This window comes from Callionymus lyra, chromosome 1 (assembly GCF_982586985.1).
Source record: "Callionymus lyra chromosome 1, fCalLyr1.hap1.1, whole genome shotgun sequence".
Taxonomy (NCBI): domain Eukaryota; kingdom Metazoa; phylum Chordata; class Actinopteri; order Syngnathiformes; family Callionymidae; genus Callionymus; species Callionymus lyra.
This window is the reverse complement of record NC_141818.1, coordinates 15,030,195-15,057,997: the sequence shown is the minus strand read 5'-3', so window position 1 is coordinate 15,057,997 and position 27,803 is coordinate 15,030,195. Positions and strand designations below refer to the sequence as shown.

Sequence of the window (27,803 nt, the reverse complement as noted above, 5' to 3'; positions counted from 1 at the left end):
CTTTCCCAATCAGAGCCATAAAAAAACTGTGTAAAAATATGACTGCCTGTCAGCGGAGATTTAAGGCAGTACAACACTCAACTGTGGATATTGGCAGGCGGATTTACTAGGCCGTCTCCTGTGAGGAGGAATTGAATATCTCGCCCATATTTAAGACCATACACAACACATCCATGATGATGAGAAATGTGTCCATAAAGAGGCTTTATGTGCTCGTATCTGCGGTGGAAGGAAGCTTGTAAGGAAGTGCAGTGGCAGCAGGGAGGAAGAGAAACGATGCTGGAGGAGAAAGCCGTCTTGTCAGGGAGTCGATGGGAAGTGGTCCGGACTGGGAACTGGCTGAGATTTTTGTCTGGCTGCAGGAATGTTTCCCTTCTGCCTGGGGAAGGCAAAGTGATGACAATGAATAATTATATCATTGTTCCAGCCAGTCGTGCTGAGTCGTTCATCATAACAAAGCTGACTAAGCGTTCTTATCTGGGAGCGTGTATTAGAAGCTGTGTTGATTGACTGTTACTTCAGATGTGAATGAGTAATCGATTTAAATTTGCTTCGTTTATAGTATATTACTGACGTAAAAATTAAAATCTATATTGAAATCAGAGATGGGTAGAGATGGGTTGATGGGGCCCAACGGTACAGCTGTGTCTTGAAGACACTGGATCATGATTATAGTATGTATTAAAAAGAAATTCGATACAATAACTGTCATAATACAGGGGCAAGAATGTGATGTATTGCGTTGCAGAAATTACAGACTACATGACTCTTGACAAAGTCATGACTGTTTTCATATTTTTGTTTTGAAAACAATATATGTCCAAAAAAGCGGCTGGAGTCGACTGTATCCTCTCGTCCTCAGTTATCCCCGGGATCTTGTGAGGTTTCATTGATGCGTTAGCTGCAGAATACGTGATGACCGCTGCCATCTAGAGGATGGAGGTTTAATTGCAACACAGTGAAGACGCCTGATACAGTGTATTCACTACAAGGCTGTTTCATGAAGCCTCATCCATCACTTAAGTTTACAATTTTCAATTTTTGTAGGATTTATAGGGGATGTTGGTGGTTGGGATGCTTAGTATGGTAAAGTTGAATTGCCTTAAAGTATTGTTGAAGTGAACATAAAACAACCAAATAATTATCATAATTTTATCAAATACACACAAAGAAGAATTTAAGGCAAGAATTTAAGTTTAAGTTTTGTCAGTTAGCTAAACATGACTCACAAAATCTCACAGGGTGAATCTAAAAAAGGGCCATCAATAACTTTCTGTATAACTAGAAAAAAGAAAAGTCTCTCACTGATGTTGGAGACCATTATCTGATGCTTGTATTTTGTATTTCACTGCTCTACTTCCTTCCCTGCTTGCGCTGCCCTGAGCTTAATTTGTGGTCAAACCTGTGGTAGAAATAAAGAGTGGGTGTAAAATGTCATATTGACTATGTTGGTTGGGTATCTGTTGCAGTAGTATTACACGGACTGATTAGCATAAATTGGATTTGAGGTCATGTCCATTGGTGAGAGGCAGAGGTTGACAAGGAAAATCTGTGCGTGTTTGCTGAGGCTGCCCCTGCAACCCCTGAAAAGCATAGCTTTTGGATTTACATGTTAATGCAGGATAAATCCTGTTTTAGGTCTCATTCCACTCCTAAAATACTGAATCACGCATTCCAGTCCCCAAAAATACTCACTGTTCCAGCTTAAAATGACACAATTGTGAAACTTCTAAATGAATTCGCGGGACTTTTCCTCCTCGTTCTACTTCCGAAATAGAGGTTTCTGATAATCCAGACGGCTGGTTACACCTCACTTTACTTGATCCTCCGCCGCTCTGTTAAACCCTCCGAGTGAACTGTGAGAGTAAATCAGTCTGTGACGGCGCTTTAACCGGGTTCGCAGAGGTAGCACGACTGCTCGCCGACGAAACTTTAATCTGATTAACTGCAGGATATTTACAGCTCTAAGTCCCCAGTTATCAGAGGTCCATCTTGTTTTAGCTCTACACGACTTACACGGCAGAAAAAGTAGTTTTAAGAGCATGGGTATGATGGCATTTTTTAGGCGTTATAACGTTCATATTTCAAGCGTCTAGCCTTTAGCCATGCGTGGAAAAATACTTCTTTAGGTGAAAAAGTGTGGTCGCACACAGATGTGTGAATGCACTCTGTTGCTATTAGCCACGACTTCCACCCACACATCATCCGCCACCGCAGCACACTCTCACCGACAAATACGTCGGTATCCGAGCAATAAAACGCCATCGTCATCCACCACAATTCACCCTTTTATCCGCGCGGTCTCATTTAGATATTCCCTCTCGCAACCGTCGTTGTGCTGATTCACTCTCAACTGTTTTTTTCCTCACTTCCACCTGCTCACAAATCACTCTCATACATCACCGGCTGACAGGGCGAAGCGCTCCGATGCACAGCTACTTGCCGGGCGCTCGGGCCGGCCCGGTAATGCACCGTCTACCACTCGGAGAGTAAAAAGCAAAGTGCAGAAGAACTTTTAATTGGTTCATAGCAGCGAAAAAAACAACAGTTTGAGGTGAAAAGTTGCCGGCTGTCTGTTTGGCAAGTCATGAAGCAAACATGGGATCCTATGACTAAGCCTTTGTTTGGAATTCTTTCCACTTAAAAATGACACTTAAATGTTTCTTTTCCGAACCTTTGATTCCACTGCTTACCCTTAAACCCGCAGTAGCAAAAGCAATTTTCTACAAATTTAATAAAAAAACATCCCGGGGGGAAAAGGAACTAGAGATGAATGCTGACTGAAGAAAGGAGGTCACTGGGAAGAAATTAGACAGTAGAGAAAACTGAGCGTTCACATGAGATCTTGGAAGACATTATTAATCCAGGAAATATATGGATCAAGGTTAAGCGTTTTAACTTTTAAACAACCTATTTATAATCAACACATATCGAGTAGAAAAACATCTTATTTTTCATTTGTTCATTTCACTTGTTTCTGTGATTAAAAAGGGATTGTGTCACAGCAGTGATCCTCTAGTTATTATTTTAACCACTAGTAACTTTGTCTGGACGACTCTTCCAGAGATTCTATGATTGTCCAAGTGACCAAGTGAGTTTTTTTTAATGTGTAGTACTGAGGTACTTTTTTGAGATACAAGAAGATAAAACCAGAAACTTTCAAGAGCCATTGTCCTATTATATAAACAAATTTTAACACAGAAAAATGTTTACTTTTACTCGTTATACTAACATTTGAATTTGCACGATACCTCAATTTCTGACTGAAATAGTTTGACCTTCTGCGTACATTTTAAACTCTGTGGAATGTTTACTTTTTATAAACTTTACTAGGATTTTCTCACAGGGCAGTCATAAATAAAATAAATCCATGAACTTGAATTTAAATTATGAATACAGTTTACTCAGAGCCAGAGGCAGAGGTAGTAGAAGATGGTCGGCACAGCACTTCAAGGATTTTATTTCTACTCTGTGAACTCGGGACAAGGTGCTTTTTCATGTTCGTCGCGCACCTTCTTTTTGCATCAAATAATCTTGTCGCAAGTGTTTCGGTGCTTTGGACCGCTGTCCAAGCTTGACTCACTTGGTTTTAAAAACACTTTTTGTGGACGCTTCCTCGTTGGTGTTCAGTGGCTTCTTCTTCCAGTTTGTAGACTCGTCATCGAAGCCAGGATTAAACATTGTAACTCTTGAAAGATTCAAAGAGAACTAAAAATTGGTCTCAGTTCCAATCGATTCTTGATACTTGATACCCAACCCTACTAGAGGGAGCCAGAAAACTTTTCATTACTGTCCAGAAAGCCTTTAAACATTATCCATATATGGGGAAAAGCCTGTTGAAGGCACTTCTACTTCCTTTTTTTATTTTATGTTTAAAGGGTAGTTTCCAAAATAGCAGGACAATAAAGGGGACACTTTGACACAGGACATGTCACTTGACACATGGATGTGGTGCCAAACATAGCAGTCTTTCAAGCAGCACTATGGAAGATTGAAAGCATTTGTTTTTGGCTCCCCCCAATGTTTGAACTGGGTAATCCTTTTTATATATATATCTTTTTAACAGGTCAAGTACCACCATATGTTTGAATTTCATTGGCTTGGTCACGTCGGTTTAAGAACGACCACATATTGACCTTCAAAACTGCTGCTTTATTGCATGGAGAAACAATGAGTGGTAGCACTAGACGGAGAAGATACAGTGGACATCTTGAAAATGACAGATGAAGGTCAGGGAAGATGTTTTCAAACAGTCCTGGGAAGCCGGCCAGTGATTAAGCGAGGAGACCTGATTTAGCTCAACACGGCAACAAGAGGTCACTGAGACACCGAGGGAGGATAAACCAAAGTATGTCAAGAAGAGGGAGGAATATCGCTAAACGCGTAATAGCCGTAATAAAAAGGCAACATTTTCTCATGAGGAACACGACTAGTTCAAAGCAAAAGAGAAAAGTTGTCCTGAATGGAAGCCTTTGTGTTGTCACAAATGAAACACGAGTGAAGGCAGACGCCTTTTTTTTTTTTTCTTTTTTCAACGGTTTATTTGAGTCATGGTTGTGCCCATGTAGGTGGGAAAATATGATGTACTTTTCTGCACATTGACTACAGAGCCATGTGAACAGAGTTGAGTCAGAAAAAAATGAGCCAATTTTCCGTTGTGGGCGAATTTCAACTGACCGAAAAAAGGTAATTTTTAGACAGTTGCCTGAGAAACTAAGTAACATAAACTGGTGGAGGGTGAGGGTGGTGTTTGTTTTTTTGTTTAAAAAAGTATCTTCAAGTGTACTGAGTATACTTGTTTTCTAAAATTGAAGTAGTATACTTGGCATATGATTCTTTAAAATAATACACTGATTTATACTTGAAATCGGTAAAATGGAATGTACTTCAGTTAAAGTATACTTCTTTTTTCATTGGGCAACTGTATTATTGTGGTAATTCAGAAGTAAACTGTGCAATAATTGCCATAATGTATGTACTGGAATCTACTGGTGACATACTTGTGGTCGCAGAGTATGTGGGAGAAATTTAGTGTTGCCGGTTTGCTTCCCGCGATAGACGTTTAAATGTAATGCAATTTACAAGATCCTACAGAAGTATATACCTTCACACTGGTAGTATAGAGAATACTGTACTTTGCTAGTGTACTTTGACTTAGTAGTGTATTGTATTTTGCAAAACTAAACAAAAGACTTGAGTAAATACTCAGTACACTGAGATAATAACAATGAATTCTGTAAATTTAAATTATTATTACTAAGTATAAATGAGTATGTTTTTAGTACGTTACAAGTAAATATACCTTAGAACTTACTACACTTATACTTGAGTATGAGTATTGATAAAAATGTACTTCAAATATACTACTTGTTAAGGTAAAATTACACTCAAAATGATCAGGATTCCGCATCAAAAAAATGAACAATTGTCGAACGTACTGCTGGGATGTCCTTGCAAGCAATGTCACGTGGTCGTCAACGGGTCGCGAAAAGGGTTAAACGCGTCTTAAAATACTCGAGTCCCCTTTCACAGGAATGAACAGGCGCGCGCACACGCACACACACACACGCCTCCTCGGGAAGCGCCTCTCGGTTGGTCGGTCAGTCTTGAGCCTCTCTCTCGGTGCTGCTGTGACGGGGAGACACACTCCGTCCACACACACACACACACACACCGGATCGGAACCTCAAAGATGATCTGCGGGGGGAACCCGGGAGAGATTCGATACGCGCGTGACCGCCATCTCACCTGCACCCCCGCCAGAGACCCCTGACAACTTCTAAAGGTCGAGCCGTGGATGTATCTATCGGACACTGAGTTCTTGTTGCGTCAAAGCGCCTGCGTGACATTTTTTATTTTATTTTTTAATTTAAGACTTTAAGGACTTGAGCTCCAGGAACACGATGAATAACTCAAAGAATCAGAGGGTAAGACATTTTTTATTTTTTATCGTCAGCTCCCGGTGAAGGATGGGTGCGCTATAGAGGGTTTTTTCTACGTCATCACTCCGGATTCACGCGTCACCGTCGGACGCTCGTGACGCGCCACTGGTCACAGTTGACGCAACACTTCAAGACTCTCACCTTCTTTAAGTCTTTCTTAACTTAAACTCGGAAGTCAAGAGGATGGTTTGATCCAAAAAAAAGTTGTTAATGACGTCATCATTGTTTACATTGTTTCTCTGTCATAGACTTTAAAGGTGACACAGGTACTGATGCATCCGTTTTTATGTCATTGTTTTAGAAATTATGTTCAGGCATTTATTTGGATTATTTATTATAATTTGGTTGGTGTTGTTTCAGTGGTTAATGGTGTTTTATTTTAACTGATATACTCATCAGTATACATGAGATCGAGAGATATATTTTGTGCTTGTACCTCATTTTTTTAAATTCATTTTGAGGAAGCTGTGGGTAAGTGTTTCCTCTTAACAGTGACTAAACATATTTATATTAATCCTAATTTAAGTGGATTTCTTTCCTCATTGTGTCAAGCTAAGTGAGGTAACTGTGTAGCCACGTTAGCTTAAAGCTACAGCTTTACATTTTCAATTTAATGTGGCTTTGGGGGTGAAACCATACATTGTTGGAGACTTAATTGGAGCTATACTTGTTCCTTATTTTATATAAACTTTAATATTCTGATGTCAAGAACTAGTCATGCTTTTATTTGAAAAATTAAAGATGGCCAAATGGTTGCTAGCAGTAACTAACAAGTTAGCTAACAATGCTAACATCACGGTTTCTCTCAAAGAATGAAACATATATTGTTCATTCGACTTTGAAACATTACAATTTAAGTCTTACTATGCATCAGTTTTTATTTAGTAAAGTGGTTGATGTAGCAGTCGTTTATATATATTCTTATAAAGTTTGTTAGCATGCTAATACACATCCCATGTTCATCAAATAATGGTAAATCTGATTGGAATCAAAGGATCTTGTGCCAACATATTTTGAGTTTTTTTTATATGATAAGAAAACAAATGTTTTTCAGTAAGTGATTTCACAATAATTCAGGGAAAACAAACGTGATTTGGCGTCTCACTTCAAAAGCCAACCACAGCAAGTTTCCTCAGCTTAACCGTTTTATGGCAGTTTCAGATTCAAACCGAGCTTGCGTACGAAAATAAACCCAGACCTCAATCTGGCACTCGCTTTGACAATGAGGGGAGTAGAAATATACTTGGAATCCACGTTTCATTTCCTATGAGGAATGATATCCACATATGTTGTTGGAAACTCCTGATGCTGTTTAAGTGTTTGTTGATTTTCAAGGTATTTTTGTACAGAAACCTCAGCCGCATTAAAGCGTCAGTGACGGGCTGTCGTTCTGAATCCATGCATTTCTAAAAAACATCTATCTGAGCACGAAACAACCGAACATCTGGCTGCACCCCTGTCTGTGAATGCCCGTCATTTTACATAATAACAGGCTGCTCTGTTTACTAGACACTGACTTCAACGTTTTCCTGCTGATTTTCAAAGGTCATGCGCATCAGTCACAAAGTGAAAAAATGAAGACATGTGATATCTGCCTTTTCCCGGAAACACACGTCAATGTGTGCGTCTTCTTTTACATTGCACTGCTACAGCTCCGACCATTGGTTGTGAAAAGGTCACTCTATTTTACCAGCATCCATTTTCTCTGCAGTTACATCAGTGCTTCGTGTTGCCGCTTCGGAGAATTAGCATCTTTGCTGAGAGCCTTTTTAATTGAGATGTTAATCATTTGAAGTAATTATTCCGGAAGAGTCAGCATCCCCTTGGTAAGATCCCGGGTCTATGTAACCCCCGGGTGCTTGTCTTACAATCAATAACCACTTTACTGCAGAATAGCTATCTTTCTCTCTCTTCCTCCATCCCTCCATCACCATCTCAAGTGTCTCTGGCTCGTCTCCACCTCGTACCTTCCTCCACCTCTGCAGTGGCATGTGCGGGTGTTTCTTCTTCCTCCTGCTTCTCTGTGGCTGCAGCAGAGGTCATTTTGCTGATATTGCCTAAAGCTCTCTCCCCCGGAGGACACTGGCGGGGCAGAGATAGATGCTCTTCCTCGGCACACAGGAGCCTACAAAGAGCTGCAGCCCTGTTTTACAGCAGTGTACAGAGAAGAACTGGGTCTAGTCAAACTAGGTAGAAAATAGCAGGTTAGTTCACCTGAAATTCTCACCCTCATGGCGACTAAGGGTTGGAATTATTTAGTAATCCGTTTTGTTTTAGCTCAGGTTCATCTTCGTCCAAAAATATGTACTTAAAAACATCCAAATACCTCCGTAGTACTCATATGTAACGTTCATCTTGGATCTTAGCCTTGACAAGAGGATTTTTTCCCGAAAACAAATCTATATTTTTACCCTTGTTTTTAGTGGATGTTGCTAGGCTAGCTGCTAAGCCAGCTACGTCTTTGTCCGAAAAATACTTACTTAAAAACATCCAAATACCTCCATTGTTCTTGTCTGTAATGCCCATATTGTATTGAAGCATTGACAAGAGGAATTGTTTCGGAAAAACTTAAAGAAGTCTATATTTTAAGCTTGTTTGTAGCAGAAGCTATAAGGCTAACCTGCTATACAAACAGAAAGTACTCCAGGTAAATACTGCGAGTGCCTTCAGTCTGTTGTCGACTCTGTAGGTGATCGTGGTATTTACCTGGATTACTTCCTGTCTTTTTAGCATGTTATTGTTTAAACCTCTGCTACAAAAAAGCGTAAAATATAGATTTGTTTAGGTTTTTCTGATGATTCCTCTTCAATACAAGATGGACGTTAGAGACGAGCATTATGGAGGTATTTGGATGCTTTAAGTGTCGTTTGGACGAAGACAAAGACAGCTGAACTCGAGTCGCTTTATTAAAATTGACTTACATTTTTCCCTATAACTCGTTACAGAAACAAATTACTCCAAAAATAATTAGTCGCCATTCACTCAGGGTGAGTAGAAAATTAGTGAATTTTGAATTTTGAGTGAACTATTATTTTAAAACAAACTCTTTTACTCACTAATATAGCAAAGCTTTAAAGTTGTTTTTATGCCGAGTTGTTTCTCTTTGCTTTGATCTTCCTAAGTCTCTCAATATCTAGCTCAGGCAGTAGGGCCACATTATATAGTGGCTCTGTTGTAAGGGGCCAAAGAAAACTATTTAAAAAAGAAAAATGAAAATGTGTTAAAGAGGGCCAATAAGTCCTGAAACAAATAAGGTATATCTACTGTTTACAAAGAATGATACAAGAAAAATGCACAATGAAAACTGAAATTATTAATAAAGTCATAAACATTTCTCTTTTATCCGTTTTATTCAATTCTACTGAGGGAAACATAAATAGAAAGTCTGGTGAAGCTGGTTGAATTTCAACTCTCATGTGGTTGTTTTGCATTGAATGTAAATCAACCGTTTCCGCCACATTTAGTTCCCAAATCAATGACGTTGCTTCTTTGCAAATGTTGACGCTGTCAGATGCTACTTTCTAAATTTGCCTTTATGTTTTTCTACTATAATTATACGATAAGATATGATTGCATTTACATTATACAAACTTACCTTTATCCTGACATACTTTGTTTCAAATTGATTGCAAAGTGTTTTTTTTAGCTTCACATACTGTAGCATAGTTAGCTCACTTGCTAATTTTGCTAGTTGTATATATGATGCTAACATAAGTGGCGGCAACACGTTTCTTTAACATCCGATATAGTCTTTCTTCTGCAGATCACTCTAGAGTGCTTTACTAGTTCAGCACTTTTGATGGGAAGCAAAGGAAAGCCTAAACAAAAGAAAAAGACATGCACAAGCTTTTTCATTACATACCAGGGATATCTTTATATATGCTAAGCTTGAATGAAGACATTAAATCAATGTAATATACGGTATATTGAACTCTCTATAAAAATAATTGAATTGGTTTAAAGATTGTAGTTGCAGCGGACAAACACTAATATAATGTAGAATGATATTTGAATAGAAAACTGCTTCTAAATAAACGTCATGTTTGCGCAAAAGTCACAAGTTGTGTGCTGCTCTTTGTTGATTGAATACTTGGAGATAAGGGTGATTTCAAATAGAAGAGGCAGGCGGATAAAGAGACGACAATTAGGGAGGAGTGATGATCTGAGAACGGAAAGAATAGATGTTGATGGAGCAGACGGATCACCAGACGAGCTGCCGGTCACGGATATCAATCTGCCTGTAACTATCGGTCAAGGTTATCTGGAGTGGCTGTCATCTTCGGGACTCACTCTCTTTTGTTCTTTACCGAGATATAGTGATGTTTTACGCCGGCTTCTTCTCATCCTGCTGATGAAAAGCTGCCATAAAAATCAATGGTAATAAAATCCTCGCACACAGTATCCATCCTCGGCACACACCATCTGAGTGGATGGCTTCGACGCTGAAAACAAACATGAAAAATCTGTGGAATTCAGCCAAAACACAACACAAGAAATCCTGTTTGTTTTTTTTTCTCATTTATTTAGTTTCCAAGCTAAGCTTTAAAATAGCTCCACACTGACGATGCTTCTCTGACCTCTGTATTGAAGCCAAGAAAAACAAGTCGTGAATGATTTCTTGTGCTGATGATGATCATTTTCTGGATAAGCATGTTTGTCTGCTGTTTGCTGCCGCCTTCCGCATCTTATCGCCATTTTATGTAAATGCATAGAATAACAATAATCTCCTGGTAGACCTGCTTTTTTAAAATAAACAGTGAGCATATGTTGTGCATAATGATGGGTGTACATTCCCTACAGGAGTAAAACAAAGTGCACTTCTGTCTGGCTGCAATTAGTTTACACCAGCACAGATGGAGGTTGAATAAACACACAAGACGTGGTGTGTGCGGGCGAGCATGCTGCCACACAACTTGACACTGGTTCTTTTTCTACCTTATCTTTCTTCTTCCTTTTTTAAACATCGCTTTTAGCAACCCTCAGCTTTATACGTTGTGTTAAATCAGCAAATTTAAGCAACAAAAATGTTGGACATTTAACCGATAATAAACTTGTTTATCTTTACAAATTCCACATGTAAGACTCTGAATCTCAGAAATGTGTCAAAATGTAAAGATCCCATTAACAACCTAGTAAAGACTGACACCCTAGAAGCACGGAGAGAGTACATACATCCGCCAAGGAGCTCCTTTTACTTGCCTGTATAATAATGCAGTAGTTTAAGTATAAGAAGTTTAATCACTGGACGTCACCAGTGTAACCCCTAGAACATCAGGTACAGTGAAGAAGGGCACATGAGCAACAGCAGTTAATAGCCATTGAAGGGAATACTAAGATTTAAAAAAATCCAGATAGACGTACGATTTACCACCAGAATAATTTGATTCTTGTCACCGTATCACCTCTGAAAAGTGTTTTTGAAATATATATATATGTGTATATATATATATATACGTGTATATATTTCCTAAAAAGTGGCTGATATATTACCCTCAATACTTAGCATAAGAAGCTAAACTATACGAGTGCGTATTGGTGATTTGATACGTATCGTACTGGGGCGACAATACTATAGATTAAGATACTGTAGATACAATGAAATATTTGTAGTATTGCTCAAGTACTTGACTCTGGTGTTGCAGGATTTACAGACCACGTGACTCTTTGCGAAGTAACTATCATTTCAATCACTTGATTAAAAAGTTGCTGGAGTCGACTGTATCCTCTCGTTCTCAGTCATCACTTGGATCTTCATTGTTCATAAAGCTGGGGCGCACAGAAGTCTCTTTGCAATCCCTAAAAGAAAGGCAGCGTTAATATTTGCATGTTAATTGTAAATATACTTGAAAAAAAATCGAATACATCCCAATTTAGTCAACTGTTAAAAAATGATAAATAAAATTTGTAAAAAAGAGTGAGACAGAATCATAATAAAGAACCTTGAGCTATATCACTATATCCTACTGAACAGTACATAAAAGTAGAGTCAGTTAATGGACAAGGTGAAGCTGTGAGTGCAGCAGGATGACACCGCATCACTCATTTTAACCTCATGTGCATCAGTCTTGACGTTTATTTGACCACAGTAAATCAGAGCCGCGGGAGAAACCATGCTCCTACTAACCTTGGAAAGCAACTAGTGCTGCGGCATTTATGGCCGTCGTCAAGACACACTGGGATCTCGTGAACACTTCCTGTGACGTGTTTATTAACTTGAAGTTTACAGTACATCCAGTACATTTGTCTACATCTAGCCAAGAAATAGAAATATATTTTTTTCAAGACGCAAAGAATATTGAATATTGGAATCAAGCACATCACTGGAGGGATCGCAGAGGTCGATCCTCATCCAAGGACGCACGCCCTTCCTTACCACGTCCAGAATGAGTTTGCCTCCATGAGAAGGAGGAGGCTCACGTGTGGGCAGCACATGCGGTTATATATACACAATGACTACATTCCCTAAATAAGGCAGCGGTGCAACTGTGATGAATAATGGAGGGTGATAAAAGCAGCTTCAACCACTGGGCACTTGAAATAGGGCGTTAGGAAAAGAGCAGAATATTGGTCACATTCACGCTCGCAGCGATATCTGAGTATTGATGCAGGCGGAGAGGAGTGTGTGTGGTGTTATTCGATTTGTATACGACAGTAAGATGCATCATTTACTTCTGCTGCAGGGGAAAGTTATATCAAATATTCATATTTCATTTGATGAATTTAGAAAGATTTATGTGGAGTTGATATTATTGTTAGTGAAATATTTACGTCAATGCATCTGATAAATGTTTCTGATGATGATTCATGTCTTTGCTGACAAAGGGCGTCAATCATTTCAGTATGAGTTGATCACAATAATGACAAACAGATTATGTGTTTAATATGTTGAGATTAATGTATTTACTATATATAATTATTTCCACTCATTATCATGGAAAAAATGTTTTATACCCTTCACTACTTTCTTTGTATTGAAACATTAATTCACATTTTTTACTTTGCATATATATTTTTAATTATTTTTATTTACCCAACATATTGTTTTGTTGTGGTGTCAGTGCCATTCTATTTCATCCTGTGTTTACCTATTAACAATACTGTACTGCTTCCAATCCTCTTTACACCGTTAGTAAGTAAGAGTCATTTGTTAAGCGCCTTTCCAGACCAGGGTCACAAAGCGCTTTAACAATCAAAAACAATACACAGTTTAAATATATACTTTAAAAGGTCAAGACACATAAGACAAACTCAGGAGTTCTAGATAGTCAGGGAAACCCTGCACAAATAAAAGTGTCTTAAGATGTTTCTTGAAGGAGTCAGTAGATCATCAAACACAGAGGGGGAGGAAGATCGTTCCAAAGCTTAGGAGCAACAGCCTGGAAGGATTTCTCTCTTCTGGTCCAGAAGGGTGTTCAGGAACCATCAGTAGATTCTGATCCACAGACCTCAGAGCCCGAGCTGGGGTGTAAGGTTAGATCAGATCTAAGGAGGAGCCTGACCATGAATAGATCTGAAAATAAGAATTTTAAATTTGATCCTGAAAGAAACTGGCAGCCAGTGAAGATATTTAAGGATCGGTCGAATGTGAGTTCTTCTACTAGAGCGGTCAGAATTCTCGCTGCAGAGTTTTGTATTAACTGCAGACGAGACAGTTCCTTCTTGTGACGTGAATAAACTGTAACAATAAAATATGTAATTCATATAAATAAATAGTTACATAAATTAAAAAAAAACTGGGTGAGATTAATGAAATAAAATCCAGAAAAATAAGAGTTTTATAAAGATTAATGTGAACAAATCAAACAAGATTATTTTAGATGAAGTTGATTTAATTTACTAAAATTTTTATTTTAAATTATTTTTAAATTTTATTAAAATTAATCCTTTCCTCATCATATTTTCTTTGTTTAGGTTTTGTCACAGTATCTACAGGTTATTTGACACTTAAAGAAATATAATGTCCGACACATGGTTAATTAGTAAAGAGGTTTCTGATCGTTCACCATCTCAGGAGCTTGACATTGTTTTTATGTTCCAGACTTGACTTGGAGAACCTTAATTGATTCAATTTCAGTTTATTATTTTTATTTTTATGTTGATCTTTCCATGAATCTCATCTGTGCTTCAAATGTTATATCTTGTGTGTTTGTTTATTTAAAAAAAATGATTTTTTTAAGGAATCTAACGTCTAAATCAGAAAGAAAAGTCTTCATAAGGGATCTGGGATTACAGCGGTGTGGCTGATATTGAGAGTCAATACTTGTAAGTACTTAGAGCGCTGTGGAGGAATGAGTGCCGTCCATTATTGTAAATTAGCTGCATGCGTATTAAGAGTCTGCCGGCTTTGTCTCCGAGTGTAGTAGGCCGTACAGTCGAGAGAGACGGGAGGCAACAGGGAGCAGATTTTGGCATCTTAAATGTCGGTTTGAGCTGCTGAACTAATTAGCCTAGATTTTCTTATCCTGCATCAGACGGGCAGGAAAGCCTGGGATTAGTGGGACGAGCTCTCCCAGTGTGTGTGTGTATGTGTATATGTGTGTGTGTTCGACACAGTAACGGTGTCAAGCTGTTGTAGCCAGGAGTCGAGGGGGGACTCAATGGGGTCTGCTTATTTGCAAAAGTCCACTCATTAGCGCTCTGCAAATATGGCGTGACGTTTTAGACGCTAAGTGTGAAGAGCGGTTTGCGAGAGCGAGAGTGGAATAACAGCACACGCCCAACGGTGGAAGTAAAGGAGCTTAAGAGGGGAAAGGAGAAAGGAGCCGTTCGTCAGCTCCTGTTCTGGAATGTCCCCTCGCTGCCACATATGGGCCACATGCATCCCTGTCAGGGGTTTGTATTCGTTTGTTGCCGAGCCGACCCACTCCCTCTTTATTTCAACCAAATGACTGAGGAGGAACTTTAAGGCGACGCTTAACTTTGAAAGGAACTTAACTCCCGATCTATCAGTCACTGCAAGCGGCTTTTTAACCTATAAACCAGACACATGTTCAACTGTTAAGGGCAAAGAAAAAACACTGGCCAGCTTGACGTGACAGATTGAAGCCAGAGATTTGTCATTTTTCTCTCCTCCTCCTCCTCCTCCTCACTTCTCCGGCTTCAGTCCTCTCTCTCTCTCCGAATCTACTGAGGCGTGAGGCGACTTGTCGTTCCAAGAGCTGTCAGTCACGATCACACCTTGTGACACGCACTGGCGATGTGGTCTTATCAGGAATTCTTCGTGGCGTCTCCACCGTCTAACTCATCCGTCCGCCCATGTCAGCGGCGATGAGTGACGCTGCCAAGTTTGATTCCACCGCCGACAGATCGGGTCGAGTTATCCAGTGTGTTTGTGAATATCCAACGCGGATGAATGCTAAACGGTGTTTTTAAATATTCCTTCGTGCCATTTCGGTTTCTCCACCTGTCGTGTCTTTACATTGTAGCTCATCTCCCTTTTCTCGCTGCAGTTGATTAACATTTTATTCATTTTTCACAGCAACCAGTTGATCCTATTTTATGATTAAAGATTTTTCTCAAAACGACTTTACTTTATAATTTATTATCCAACTTCCTACTTAAAATTTTTGGTTTTAACGTTTATCTGTCTGCTAGCCAACTTAAAGTTAAAAAATATTTAAATGAAATTGCCAAAACGTGTTAATAATGGAACAAGAAATAGATGGTTGTTGGAATGTTCTGGAATTCCATCTGGATTTGGAAAGCTTTGTCACGTATATGTCTTCTTATGGCTCATGTGTGTAGCTCCGTTCAGAACTAACAAAAGACACAGCATACAATCAAATATAGGGGTTAAACAAATACTTGTGTATTTGTAATAATTAATAATGATCAAAGTTAGCTTGTTCAAGGTAGGGTAAGGTTTTTTTCCCTGCGAAAACCTTTTTATATATTGCTTCAAATCCTTCACACCAAGTATAAAAAGTAAAAAAATATTTATATAGTTTTTTTCTTAATGCATTTTTGATACTACTACATACTTGAAAGTTTATTGAGTTACTGGTCTTTATTTTTGTATTATTATTTTCCATTTGTGTAGTGAACTGTAAAAACAAAACCAGTTCTATGTTTATTACAAAGTAGAGTGTCATATATTGCTATCCAATTACTTTATTAATCTAATTAATTCCGGGTAGAATTCTGCAATATCAACTTTATTTATGGTATGCTAGCTAAGCTGGTTAGCGGTTTAGCAACCTGAGAATGCAGCAAAGCTAACAATACTGGTCGTCTCGAGGCAAGACATTTTTGGGAAAGAAATGTAACAAGTTTATATTTTGTTTGTAGCAGAAGCTTAAAGGCTAACATGCTACAGAGACGATGCACACTAGCTATGAGATCATTCATAATTAATAGAAGATTTTTTACCAATTTGGTTTGGATATTTGTTTTATAAAATGTAATCTTATTTAAAAAACGAAAAAAAAAAAAGAAGAAGTTCCTTGGGGGAGGTATGGGCTGTTTCGGTGCATTTCTTATTAATAATATTAATATTATAAGTTATTTTCAGAACCTTAATGTCTTACAATGGGAAAGTTTGACTAAATAATCTAAATGTAATCAAATGTTTCTTGTATTTAATCCGGGGAAGAACTATTAAAATAGTCTATCTTGAAGATATTGGACTTGACACATCCATGCGTTCCCTCTGGTCCTTTTATATAAAGAAACAAGAGCACGACCCCACATTATTAGACTCTTTGTGCCTCTCCGAGTCGTAATAAACCACCATGTAGGTTGATATACTCGTTTCCCAGCCTCCAGTTATTTACGAGTCCGCGATGTAACCTGCACCCAGAGTTCCATAACTCATAACTCGGCGGGCCCGCTGCTCGTGGACTTCACGAGGAGGGGGACCACACACGGCCCTGCAGTCGGAAACACCACATCTATTATGACCCCGGGTAGAAGTCGCAGATGCACTTCTTCTTCTGCTTCTCCCGCAGCTGTGGCGGATGAGAATGGGGGTCCGGAGAATTAGGCTAGAGTGTGCACGGCGGTGTCACTGCCAGAAAGCTTCAGCGCACCCATAAATTGCTGAGGTGATCAGCGCTTGGCACAGTCGGAGCCCCCCGTGTGCTTTCATGGCACTAAACCCATTTATTGAACAGCATTAAATTCACTTTCCTGCAGCACAGTTAAACCCCCCGCACCCCGAATGCGCACTTCGCAGAAATATGAACCGAGTCCATGAAGGCCCGCGTTTCTGCTTGTCTCACCAAACATAATGGAGGATATTAACACGTTCATGTTGTTGCCTAATATAGTACTTTGTGACGATGCCGCTGTTATGAGCCGCAGGCCCAGCTGTGAGTGCGACAGCAGCTGCTAGCAATGTCAGCCGCTCACGTACTCGCACACACAGGCGCCAGTATACACTGTATGTACGTTATTTTATTGATAAATCATTTCATATCTGAGCTGTTTTTTTCTTGTTTTTTTAAACCGATGCTTTGAGTTCTGTTCTTTACTTATTCACAATCAGAATCAACCTTTGATTGGAATTTTTTGTGGTGTCACTACAGAATAAAATTATAAAATAATATAAGGCACACTAGGGCTGCACGATATTGGAAATAAGTGCGATATTCGATATTGCTGTCTTAAATTGCGATATTGAGATAAATGCGATTTTCTTTCTTCTTTCAACTAAAAATGTAGCAACGTGCACGCACAGTCACAAGTACAGTAGGGGAGGTCCAGGGGTTTAGATAAGAAGAACCATGCGATATTTCCCTTTGGTTTATTTCCGTGATTGGGTGCCAACATGATCGTGGAAAAGTATCACAACGCTCAGTTTCGCAGGACTTGCATCGGTTTCCCGCAAAACTGAGCGACATCAGAAAGGAGCCGCCAGCGCTTCGCGAAATCGCCAAATCAATAATAAATCCCACCTCCTTGCACACGCACACATAACGGTTTATAAATGATGTGAAGCTAACAACTTAGCTCATTAGCATACGGCAAAGACGGACAGGTTTACACTTGTTTAGAAGTTCCACGATCTTATAAGAACGCGGAAAACCACGGCGACAAGATGACAAGTATTTACAATATGTTGCTTTAGCAAAGGGGGTTGAAAGAGTTGAACTGGATCACTCGCGGTTGAGTAGCGCTCATAAGCTAGTCTTACTTCCGTGTATATACTGAGCTGAGCCTAGCAAGCTGCGCCGCTCAACTCATAGACAGACTGAGACGTTAACGACAACGAGACATAGAAGTACATATCGATATTTTTCCGATATATCGTTGAGCCCTGACGCACACAATAAGCAGTAGAGAAACAGAACCAAGCTCCGTCATTCAATACTTGTTCTGCAGCTTTTGATTTTCTGTTAAAATCTCAAAAGAATTCTGCTGTCTATTCTATTTGTATTTGCATGTCTAGTCTGTTTTACATTCATTCTTTTGGAATATTTATAATTTATTGAATTCCCGTAGATTTTTAGACTTTTCCTAGACAACTTTTTATTTTTATGAAATTTCATTTATTCACCATTTTGTTTATTTATTTATTATAAGTAAATAAAAAGCATTATTTTTGTTATTATTTTTCCCCTGTAAATAGTTTGTTCCTTTCTTCTTTTTTACAATAATGAACATTTATGTGTAAATCATTAGGAAGTTGCTCTACTGCACAGGATGTAGGTTGAGTACTATACATTATTTTCTTTTAATTTCACTTTTCTGATCATCATCACTGTTTCCCATCCAAATATTAATACATCACTTCATTTTAATCACTAACTTTCCCCCTATTTCACTTTTTTCTTCATCTGTTAATGATTTCAAATCATACGTTTTTTCATCAGCGGACTTTTTATCTGACAAAATACTGGCCCTGTTGTGATCACACAGGAATATTTATCTTTTTTCCCTATAATATATACATTTTTCATGATTACTCTTGTTAATGAGTGACCAAAACAGTCCAACCCTGTTCTACCCTGAGCATCTCCTGAATGACTAGGCTGTGAACTCCATCTCCGCCTCAATCGTCTGTGTATCTCAAATATATATTTTGTAATTCATGAAGGTCGTTTTGGCTCCACTGACCTCCTGCAGTTGTCGAAGCTCAACACACCCAGTTCCAGTTTGTCACTTCCCTGCACCCGTCAGCGTCGCCTCTGAGCAGCAGCTGCAGTCTGCAACACTGTGGCGACTGTTGTGTTTACGTCACTGCGTCGTCTGTTTTCTCTTTTCCTTCTCCGGCCACGTCCAGTTACTCATTGTGCATTTACGACGTGAGAGACTTTGGTAATCATGTCCTACACAATCCAGCGACATGTGTTCTCTCCATCCAAACCTCAAACAGTCCTTTTTATTTCCTCACTCCCCATTTAAGATTATAATCTACACTCATTTCTTTGTTTTTGCACTTGCAACACTTAGGTCATCTCTGACCGCTGCTGCAGTTTGGATGAATAAGAGGTTGTTGTTTTTTTTAAAAGAGAGAAAGTGGAGGAAGAGGGTGGAGACATAGCTGCGGCGGCTTAATTAGAAGCCTGGATTTCTTCGGTAAAGTCCCGGCATACGGTGCACACGGGTGGCCGAGAGTGTGCGATGTTTATATTTGTCTGGGAAGGGTTTTGTGTTCACGTCAGGATTAGGATTGTACCGAGTGGTTGTTGAGTAATTGAAGGTTCAGACTACACACATATATATATATATATATATATATATATATATAACATTTAAGTCCTCCTGTTGAAAATGGTCTTTTTTTTTTTTTTCAACAGAACTAAAGGAATGTCCCTTTAACTTATATATTTTATTATTTATATATTGTTTATTTAATAATGAGGACTTTTCTTTTTACACAACAGAATACTTAATGTTTTTGTAGATTGTTATTATGTTCTATTGTGGTTATATGACTTTTTTGATTGATTTTGTCCATTATGTTTTATGGTTGTTTTTGTGTTTAATGTTATTATTTGGTTAGATTGTTATCTTCAGTTTAGGCTTTTGATATTATCGATGTAATATATAGATAATATATAGTAAATGTTTATTTTAATATTATTTACCTTTAAATTTTACATCATTCTTTTCAATTTCTTTACTTTTTTTAATTTCAATTACTTTTTTTACGTATATTTTTAATTCAAATGTGCATTACATTGGATTTGTAATGCTCAAAATTGGAAACTCAAAAAATCAACATGAATTAATTCAGTGCAAAAATATTCAATGATAGAAATTCAGGAAGGATTGGCTTCAGTAGTGGTTTGTTAAGTTGTATTAAACACTTGAAATGTTGGTTTGTTATCTATTTTAAACTTTAAAAGGTTCGATAAATAAATGTAGAGTTGCTCTCATACACGGAAGAATACTCTGCCACGTTACATTCAAATAACTTTAAATATTATAAATGTTTTTTTTTTGTATTTCTGTCATTGTAAGGACGCAACAAAAGGAATGTATAATCCTTTTCAAAGTCTTGCCTCTTGAGAGATCATGTTTGATACTCCTTGAAACATCTTTTGTATTCAAAACAGATGTATCTCATTTTTTGGTAATTTCCTTTCTTAAAAATGATTTTCATCTCCTGACCCCTCCGGTCCAGCGATTATCCGAACCAGGGAGATGTTGAAAGTGGTGCACTTTTGTGAGTTTAGTGTCCTTTTTGTCTTTTGATATTTTGCCTGCTGGAGCTAAACCTAACATTTAAGGCTTTCTTTGTCCAGAACAAACCCGGCCTCCGGCTGAGTCCTGCTGGGAAGTTCTCAAAAAATTGTGCAAGACAGAAAAGGAGGTCAAACGGTTTGGTCCGCAGTTCTCCACTGTTGTCAGAAATGACAACCCCTCTCTTATCGCGTCATAAATGGTTTGTTGCAGCGATGAGGTGCAATCTTCTACAGTAGCCAATCACAGACAGCCTCCCGACTTAACCTGAAACTTAAACGGTAACCTGTAGGAATTAACCCTAGCCCGTCTGGTCCATTCGGGATAGAGGTCAAAAGGTCCAGGGTCAGCGATCCAGGAGCTCCTTACGCATCGTAAACAAGCCATTACACACCATCTGCAGTGGCGTCAAATCCCCCCCCCCCCCCCCCAGCGATGTGTGTTTGCGTAGATGCTCTCATTTAACACACAAGTGAGGACACGCACACTCGTTGACGCGACGGAAAGAGGTGGCAGTGGAAGTGACCATCTGGTACCTAGTCGGGCGACAAATGAAGCACGCATTTTCTTGGCGTTACACCGCGTCGCTAATAATAAAGCAAAACTTCACTTGCATCGTTTTGTAGGGATATGAAATCACACTTTCATCACTTTGTTGTGTAACGGATGGTCAATTCTCAAGTGAGGCCAGAGAGTGAAAATGTTCCTGTTAAAAGTTGATAAGGAGTTTCGACTCGTGGGTATTTTCGGTGTATGTCATGACAATTTCGAAATCATCAAAACTGGTTTGATTGAAATCATATTTTTAAGTCCGGGGTGTCCTGTGATCGGAAGATACATTATATTCACTCTATAAAAGTAATGCAAAAAAACTCACCAGAGGTTTCAAAACATAAGGAATTTCATGTTTAAGTCCCATTGACCAATACAACATTGATAAAAATACAAAACAACATCAACATTTGTAACTTTCATTACACTGAATCAAGTGAATCCAACAGCTTCTTTGAGCTTAAAGTTGCAGGAATTACACTATATAAAAGTTATGGCTTACAAACATAGTGGACCCCAAATGTAACCTTGAATGACGGAGATTGCAGGGCCGTAAATGGCCTACAGGCCGGACTTTCAATGATCCTTTAAATTTTCCGTAGTATTAGTTATTAGTGATGGTCTGATGAAGCTTCATGAAGCAGTGTCATTATTTTTCAGAGTCCACTAGATGGCGGTCTCTGCACTATTTTTCTTTGTTTTTAACAACTTTTCTAATGAACCATGGCATCATTTTTAAACTGATGGCGCCACCTACTGACCTCTTAACAACATGACACTGTTTCATGAAGCGTCACGACTAGTTACCTCTTTTTCTTTGACCTGAGAAGTAGCAAACTACTGTATTTCTGCTTTAACTTTAAAAACGCTGCTTCTACCTGGTAGCTAGCACGAAGGTCCACAACTTTCTCAGAAATGTCATGAAGGAGAAAACATGTATTCAGGAGGAGGAATGTTCATTGAAAGCTGGGAAAGAGAAAACATGTTGGTGCTTCCTGCAGAAAACTCGTTTTGAGTCAAAGGAAATTTTCACATTTGAAAAAACCAAACGTTTGCTATGTTTAGCCGCTTAAGAATAACGACAAGTTTCTGATTGGTTTCAAATAAAAAAAATCCTGTTGTAAATCTGAATCTGGATTTACAAGAAAAGTGTTCCTTTAGGTTATTTTTAACCCTTTTGGTAGGATTGGATAACCAGCGTTGCCCTGACAGGGTTTGTATTAAATTAATTAAGTTTTAGTGGCTTTTCTTTGATGCTAAAATTGAGTATTTTGGCATTTTAACATTGGATATGCAGTGAGCTAATGTGTGTAATTAATGGCCCTGTAAAAACACACAAACTTTCCTATCAGTAAATGCTTCAATAGCAATACATTTAAAACAAACTAGTACTGGAATTGGATAGTTTCAGAAAATGTTTAAAAACATATATTTAATGAGTAGCTCCTCTCTCAAACATTATATAATACGTACTAATAATATTAAGTTTTTATGTAAAATAATGTCAAGGTTACACAAGGATTAAGCACATTAAATGCTTAGTTATTGGAAAAAGGTGACCTTCACTAGCGAAAAGACTAAATTAATTTATATTCTCTGCATCAACTTAATGTCTCATATGGTTCATGAATCTGTGATTCTTTTGTGTTTCACGATCACACACCGTTCTCCATGAGCCCCCATCAAAGGACCCTCGACCACATGTCTCTGATTGACGTCCAACATCCTCCGTCCTCTATCTGGCGGCGATCCATAGCGCCCCCATCTGAAGCTGCCATGTATCTGCCAACGTCCAGCACCTGTCTCTCTCTCTCTGAGGACAGCGTGTGTGTTAACATTCCTTACATCTCGTCAGGACTTATTCTTTTCAAAGAACCCATTGAAAAAATATGTCCCTTTATTTGAGGAAGGTTTTCCTTTATGTGCTCGAACACGAGCGTAGATTCCAGTTTGATGTGGGCCACGACTCCCAGAGGCTCAGACGCAGAAGCTCGCTGGTTTAAAATGCTATTAATAAAACTCTCACCTCGAGTCTTTACTACACCTGTTGAGCTTTTATATACCTTTGATTACATTGAACAGATTAAATAAAATAAAACAAAACTACGTGAAATTTGACTATATGAATATTTAAAAAATCACAGTGGAAAATCCACTAAACATTACATAAAATTTTGATCAAAGTGAGTGAGTGAGTGAACTTTCCTTTGAACTAATGAATCCCCAAATCCTAAAGGAACTGCTGAATATACTGTAAAGACATTTGATAAATGCTAAGATAAATGAAGAATAAGATGATAATAGCATTAGCCAAATATCAATGTTATATACATGTATAAAAAATAGCTTTTGTGCAAAGAGTCCTTATCCTGAAATCTATAGAGAAATGATAAAAATCATAAACAAGTGAAGAAGAAATTGTAATATTTAAAAAAAAAAAGAAGGAATTATGCTGTTTCTTACAGTAACTATAGATAAACCTCTCAGTCTGACTTGATTTAAGCCTTTTGGCTCAGTTAATATTAACTTTAAATTGCATTATTATCATGTTGAATTGCTTTTTCCACTAAAATAAATCGCTCATTTTTGGGACAAATATTTTGTGTTTGAGATGATTCCATGTTACTTGTCATTGAGTTTCTTAGGCCACTTTGAATTGAACATAAACTTGTAACATAAGTTGAGTCACTTACTTTTCATGTGATCTTCATGATGCGTTGTTATCAACATGAACGGTTAAAACATATAATGAATAAAACAGGAAATTGGTTTACATTTCTAATCTTCATAGGACTTGTTAGTCTAGTTAGTTTGGTTTCAATGCAGATCCACTGGCTCCTTCTACTGGCTCACTCGTAAACTGCACTGAGGATTTGCTATTATAATGACTCTCCTCGCAACGAAAATAATCCCCAAATGAATTCAGCATCCCAAACAGATGAGCGGCGTAAACACAACAAAACAGTGGGGAAGTGTAAATGTGATCTGCTAAATGACACTTTGTAAGCAAGAATCAGTGTCCAAATGTAAATTCTGTTTTCACGCTGTGTTCCTTTCTCTCCAGTTGGGCGAGAAGAAGTAGAAAGAGGGACAGGTATGGAGGAGGATGAGCGGTGGAGAGGGAGGGAAGGAAAGCTGAGCGAGGACACTGAAGTGGAACGGACAGGAGTGCAAGAGGAGGCTGAAATAAAATGAGAAGCGAGAGAATAAAAGCTTAAATCAAGAGGATGAAATATTCATAAGATTTGCGCAGACGGAGTTAGAGAGTGGACGATAAGTGAGGGGAAGGAGGACGGGAAGGTAATCAGAAGTGTCGGGGTTGAAGGAAGGAATTAGTGTCTTTGCCATTGTGTGCGAACACACGTGCTGACCGTCGCTCAAGTTGGTTCTAGAAGAAGTTAAGAAACGCGTTTTATATTTGAGCTTTGGTGTTTATTCAAGGTTGAATTTCATATATTACCTGTTTGTGCTGCAGTCAGAGACATGTCCAGAAACAACACTACATCTACTTAACCTCGTCCCATAATGTACTGCAACAACTGAAGTGGAAAAGGCAATAAATAGTTTTCGAAGATGTTAAAGTATCCGCATCGTTTACACGTAGTCCATGTTGCAGGCCCGATGAATTTAGCAAAGTATTCATGCAGTTACTTCCAAAATACAAACGTGAAATTATCAATATGTACACAAGTTTCTTTATTAGCAGCGAACTCTACACACCTATAGCTCCTACGGGCAATAACACAGATCTGTCCACCAGGCCTTGTGTTTGGCACAATGATATTTCATCCAACATTAATACTGTGTTACTTATTAAGTTGTTTCTTGTGTGTCTTAAATATAACAAACGTTGTTGTGATTTCACACCTAATAGTTTGACACAGATGAGAAATCATCAAATAAGTGTAATGGGAGATGGTTGAAAGAAGTTGCGGGTTCAATCCCAGAACAAGTTTAGTCATTGTTTCCTGGTGGTGAGCGTCGCAGCCTACTCCCGCCATTCAAAGTGTTTTTTTGGAGAAAAGTGTCTGCCAAATGCATCAGTAATCGTTTTATCTACAACTTAAGCTACAGATTCTTCCACTTCTAATCGACACCACAGAGAGATGAAGTCACCGAGTCGGTGAAGTCGAATAAAAAATACAGATCATCGGTACCACTGGCACGTTAGAGGAATAATACCCATAACCTCTCTTTGAAGTGCTACGCCTGCAACTCGTATTAATCTGAATATTTCAAATTGATCTGCACCGCTGTGTTGATTTAAAACATTTCCTCCGTCGGCATCAGGGGGGTGAAACGGGAAAATCTCATTTCACAACAAATTATTTCAACAAATTTAAATGCGATGTTTAATCCTTCCCTCGGTGTGGCCACTGGCTGTGAGAATAATAAAACTCCATATTAATTCTCACTCTTGGCAAGGCTGAGGATGCGTCATGCTAAAGCAGAGCTGACAATAAATCAGCGCTCGGCGTGTTGCGACGATGAAGATTTTTTTAAACTCCTACTGCTTTTTATTTTGTGGATCCACACAGGTTTGATTCGGGGATTCACAGCTTCATTCTTTCCCTCGCTCGCTTGAGATAGGAGGTGAATAATTGAAGACGTACATGTGTGCTTAGCAAGATCCTCTGTGTTGGCGCTCACACATTCATGCATGGTCTCACAGAGATTCAGAGGCACGCGCCTCCGTAATGTGCTTCTCCACTTCCCTCGCACCTCTGACTTGAGCTATTATTTATATTTTCCAGGACAGCGACATCCAGAAGAAGATCGACCATGAGATCCGGATGCGTGACGGGGCGTGCAAGCTGCTGGCGGCGTGCTCGCAGAAGGATCAGGCTCTGGAGGCGGCCAAGAGCCTGCAGACGTGCAGCACCAGGATCATGGCCTACATGTCTGAGCTGCAGAGGATGAAGGAGGCCCAGGTCATGCAGAACGTTCCCCGCAGGTCTTCGGACACCGGACCCATGGACGATCGACTGCCTTGCAAGGGCAAAGTAGCAATCTCAGGTAGGTCAGGAAGAACGTGTGTGATACGACAAAACATCCTTTCAAACCTTAACTTGAAAGCCTCGACTTATAGCCATGGTCTAATATACTCTGGGAGGCTCCTGACTACAGAGCCACGCTAGTGGATTTATACTACAGAGCTATGATAGGGGAGTAATACTACGGAGCCACGCAGGTGTAGTTATGCTACGTAGCCACGCTAGGGGAATAATACTAGTAATACTAGCGAGTGGGAGTAATACTAGCGAGAGGGAGTAATACTACTCAGCCATGATAGGGGAAAAATACTAGTAATACTAGAGAGTGGGAGTTATACTAGCGAGAGGGAGTAATACTAGTAATACTAGAGAGTGGGAGTAATACTAGCGAAAGGGAGTAATACTACTGAGAAATGATAGGGGAGTAATACTAGTAATACTAGCGATAGGGAGTAATACTAGCGAGAGGGAGTAATACTATGGAGCCACGCTAGGGGAGTAATACTAGTAATACTAGCGAGTGGGAGTAATACTAGCGAGAGGGAGCAATACTACAGAGCCATGATAGGGGAGTAATGCTAGTAATACTAGCGAGAGGGAGTATTACTAGCGAGAGGGAGTAATACTATGGAGCCACGCTAGGGGAGTAATACTAGTAATACTAGCGAGAGTAATATGAGCGAGAGGGAGTAATACTATGGAGCCATGGTAGGGGATTAATACTACGGAGCCTCGCTAGGGGAGTAATACTAGTAATACAAGCGAGAGGGAGTAATACTATGGAACAACGGTAGGGGAGTAATACTACTGGGCATCGTTAGGGGAGTAATACTACAGAGCCAAGGTAGGGGAGTAATACTACGGAGCCATGGTTGGGGAGTATTACTATGGAGCCTCCGGGGATAATACCACAGATACTGGCAGAGTAATACTACGGAAGCCTGGCGGAGTAATACAACAGAACCTCGCAGAGTAATTCCAGCGAGTAATGCTACAAAAGAAATACAATTTCACTTTATAGTTTACCAGTGACACTAAAAGAAAACAGGTTGTGTACCACATAAACTCAGTTCGAGGTCAGTAAGTAGACCCAATACTTTTGGCACTGTGAATGATAAGGCTCATCTGAAAACCACTGGGTTTTGTACTTGTATAACTGATATTGCATTAAGTCCAAACCCAGATCAGATTCCTACCACACAAGCTAAAACAACATCGGGACGTTACGGGGGTGTCATTTTTAGAAAACTAGCTGAAGTACAGAATCCATCAGTTTTTACCTTGCATTTTAGGTTCCGTAGTGTTATGTTAAATACGGTTTTGTTTCAACACATTCTGAGCGTTAAAGTAAGTTTGTCCTCCAGGTCTCTTACTGCAGAACCTGCTGCGTTAATGCCGAGCATTTCTCCAGTCGCTAGTTTGGAATATTTCATTAGCGCTCCCCGGAGTGACTGCAGATGCCGCCATCACAACACATGATTAATGATGGAGGCTCTTCCTCGTCTCACGTCGCTCAGATATAATTCATGCCGGGATGCAAAGTGAACAAGAAGATGTCTATCATTTCAATTAGATTTCATATTGGGCTCCTGGATATATATATAAGGCGAGGGGTAAACAATGGCGGGTAATGTGTTCCGGGATCTTCCTCAGACTCGGTGGACCCGGAGTGTTTGGTTTATCAGTT

General features: G+C 39.1%; 1 protein-coding gene across 7 annotated transcripts in view; it reads left to right on the top strand.

Annotated features, from left to right (window-relative positions):
• Positions 1-27,803, top strand: part of rtkna (rhotekin a) — an 84,430-nt gene that overhangs the window by 44,159 nt on the left and 12,468 nt on the right. For 6 of the 7 annotated variants that reach the window (XM_087794713.1, XM_087794714.1, XM_087794712.1 and 3 more), the window contains exon 2: positions 25,877-26,138. In XM_087794713.1, coding sequence (XP_087650839.1) covers positions 25,877-26,138 — 262 coding nt within the window. Of the gene's footprint in view, positions 1-5,593; positions 5,928-25,876; positions 26,139-27,803 lie in introns of those variants that run through there. The other variant, XM_087794716.1, reaches the window with a different exon arrangement.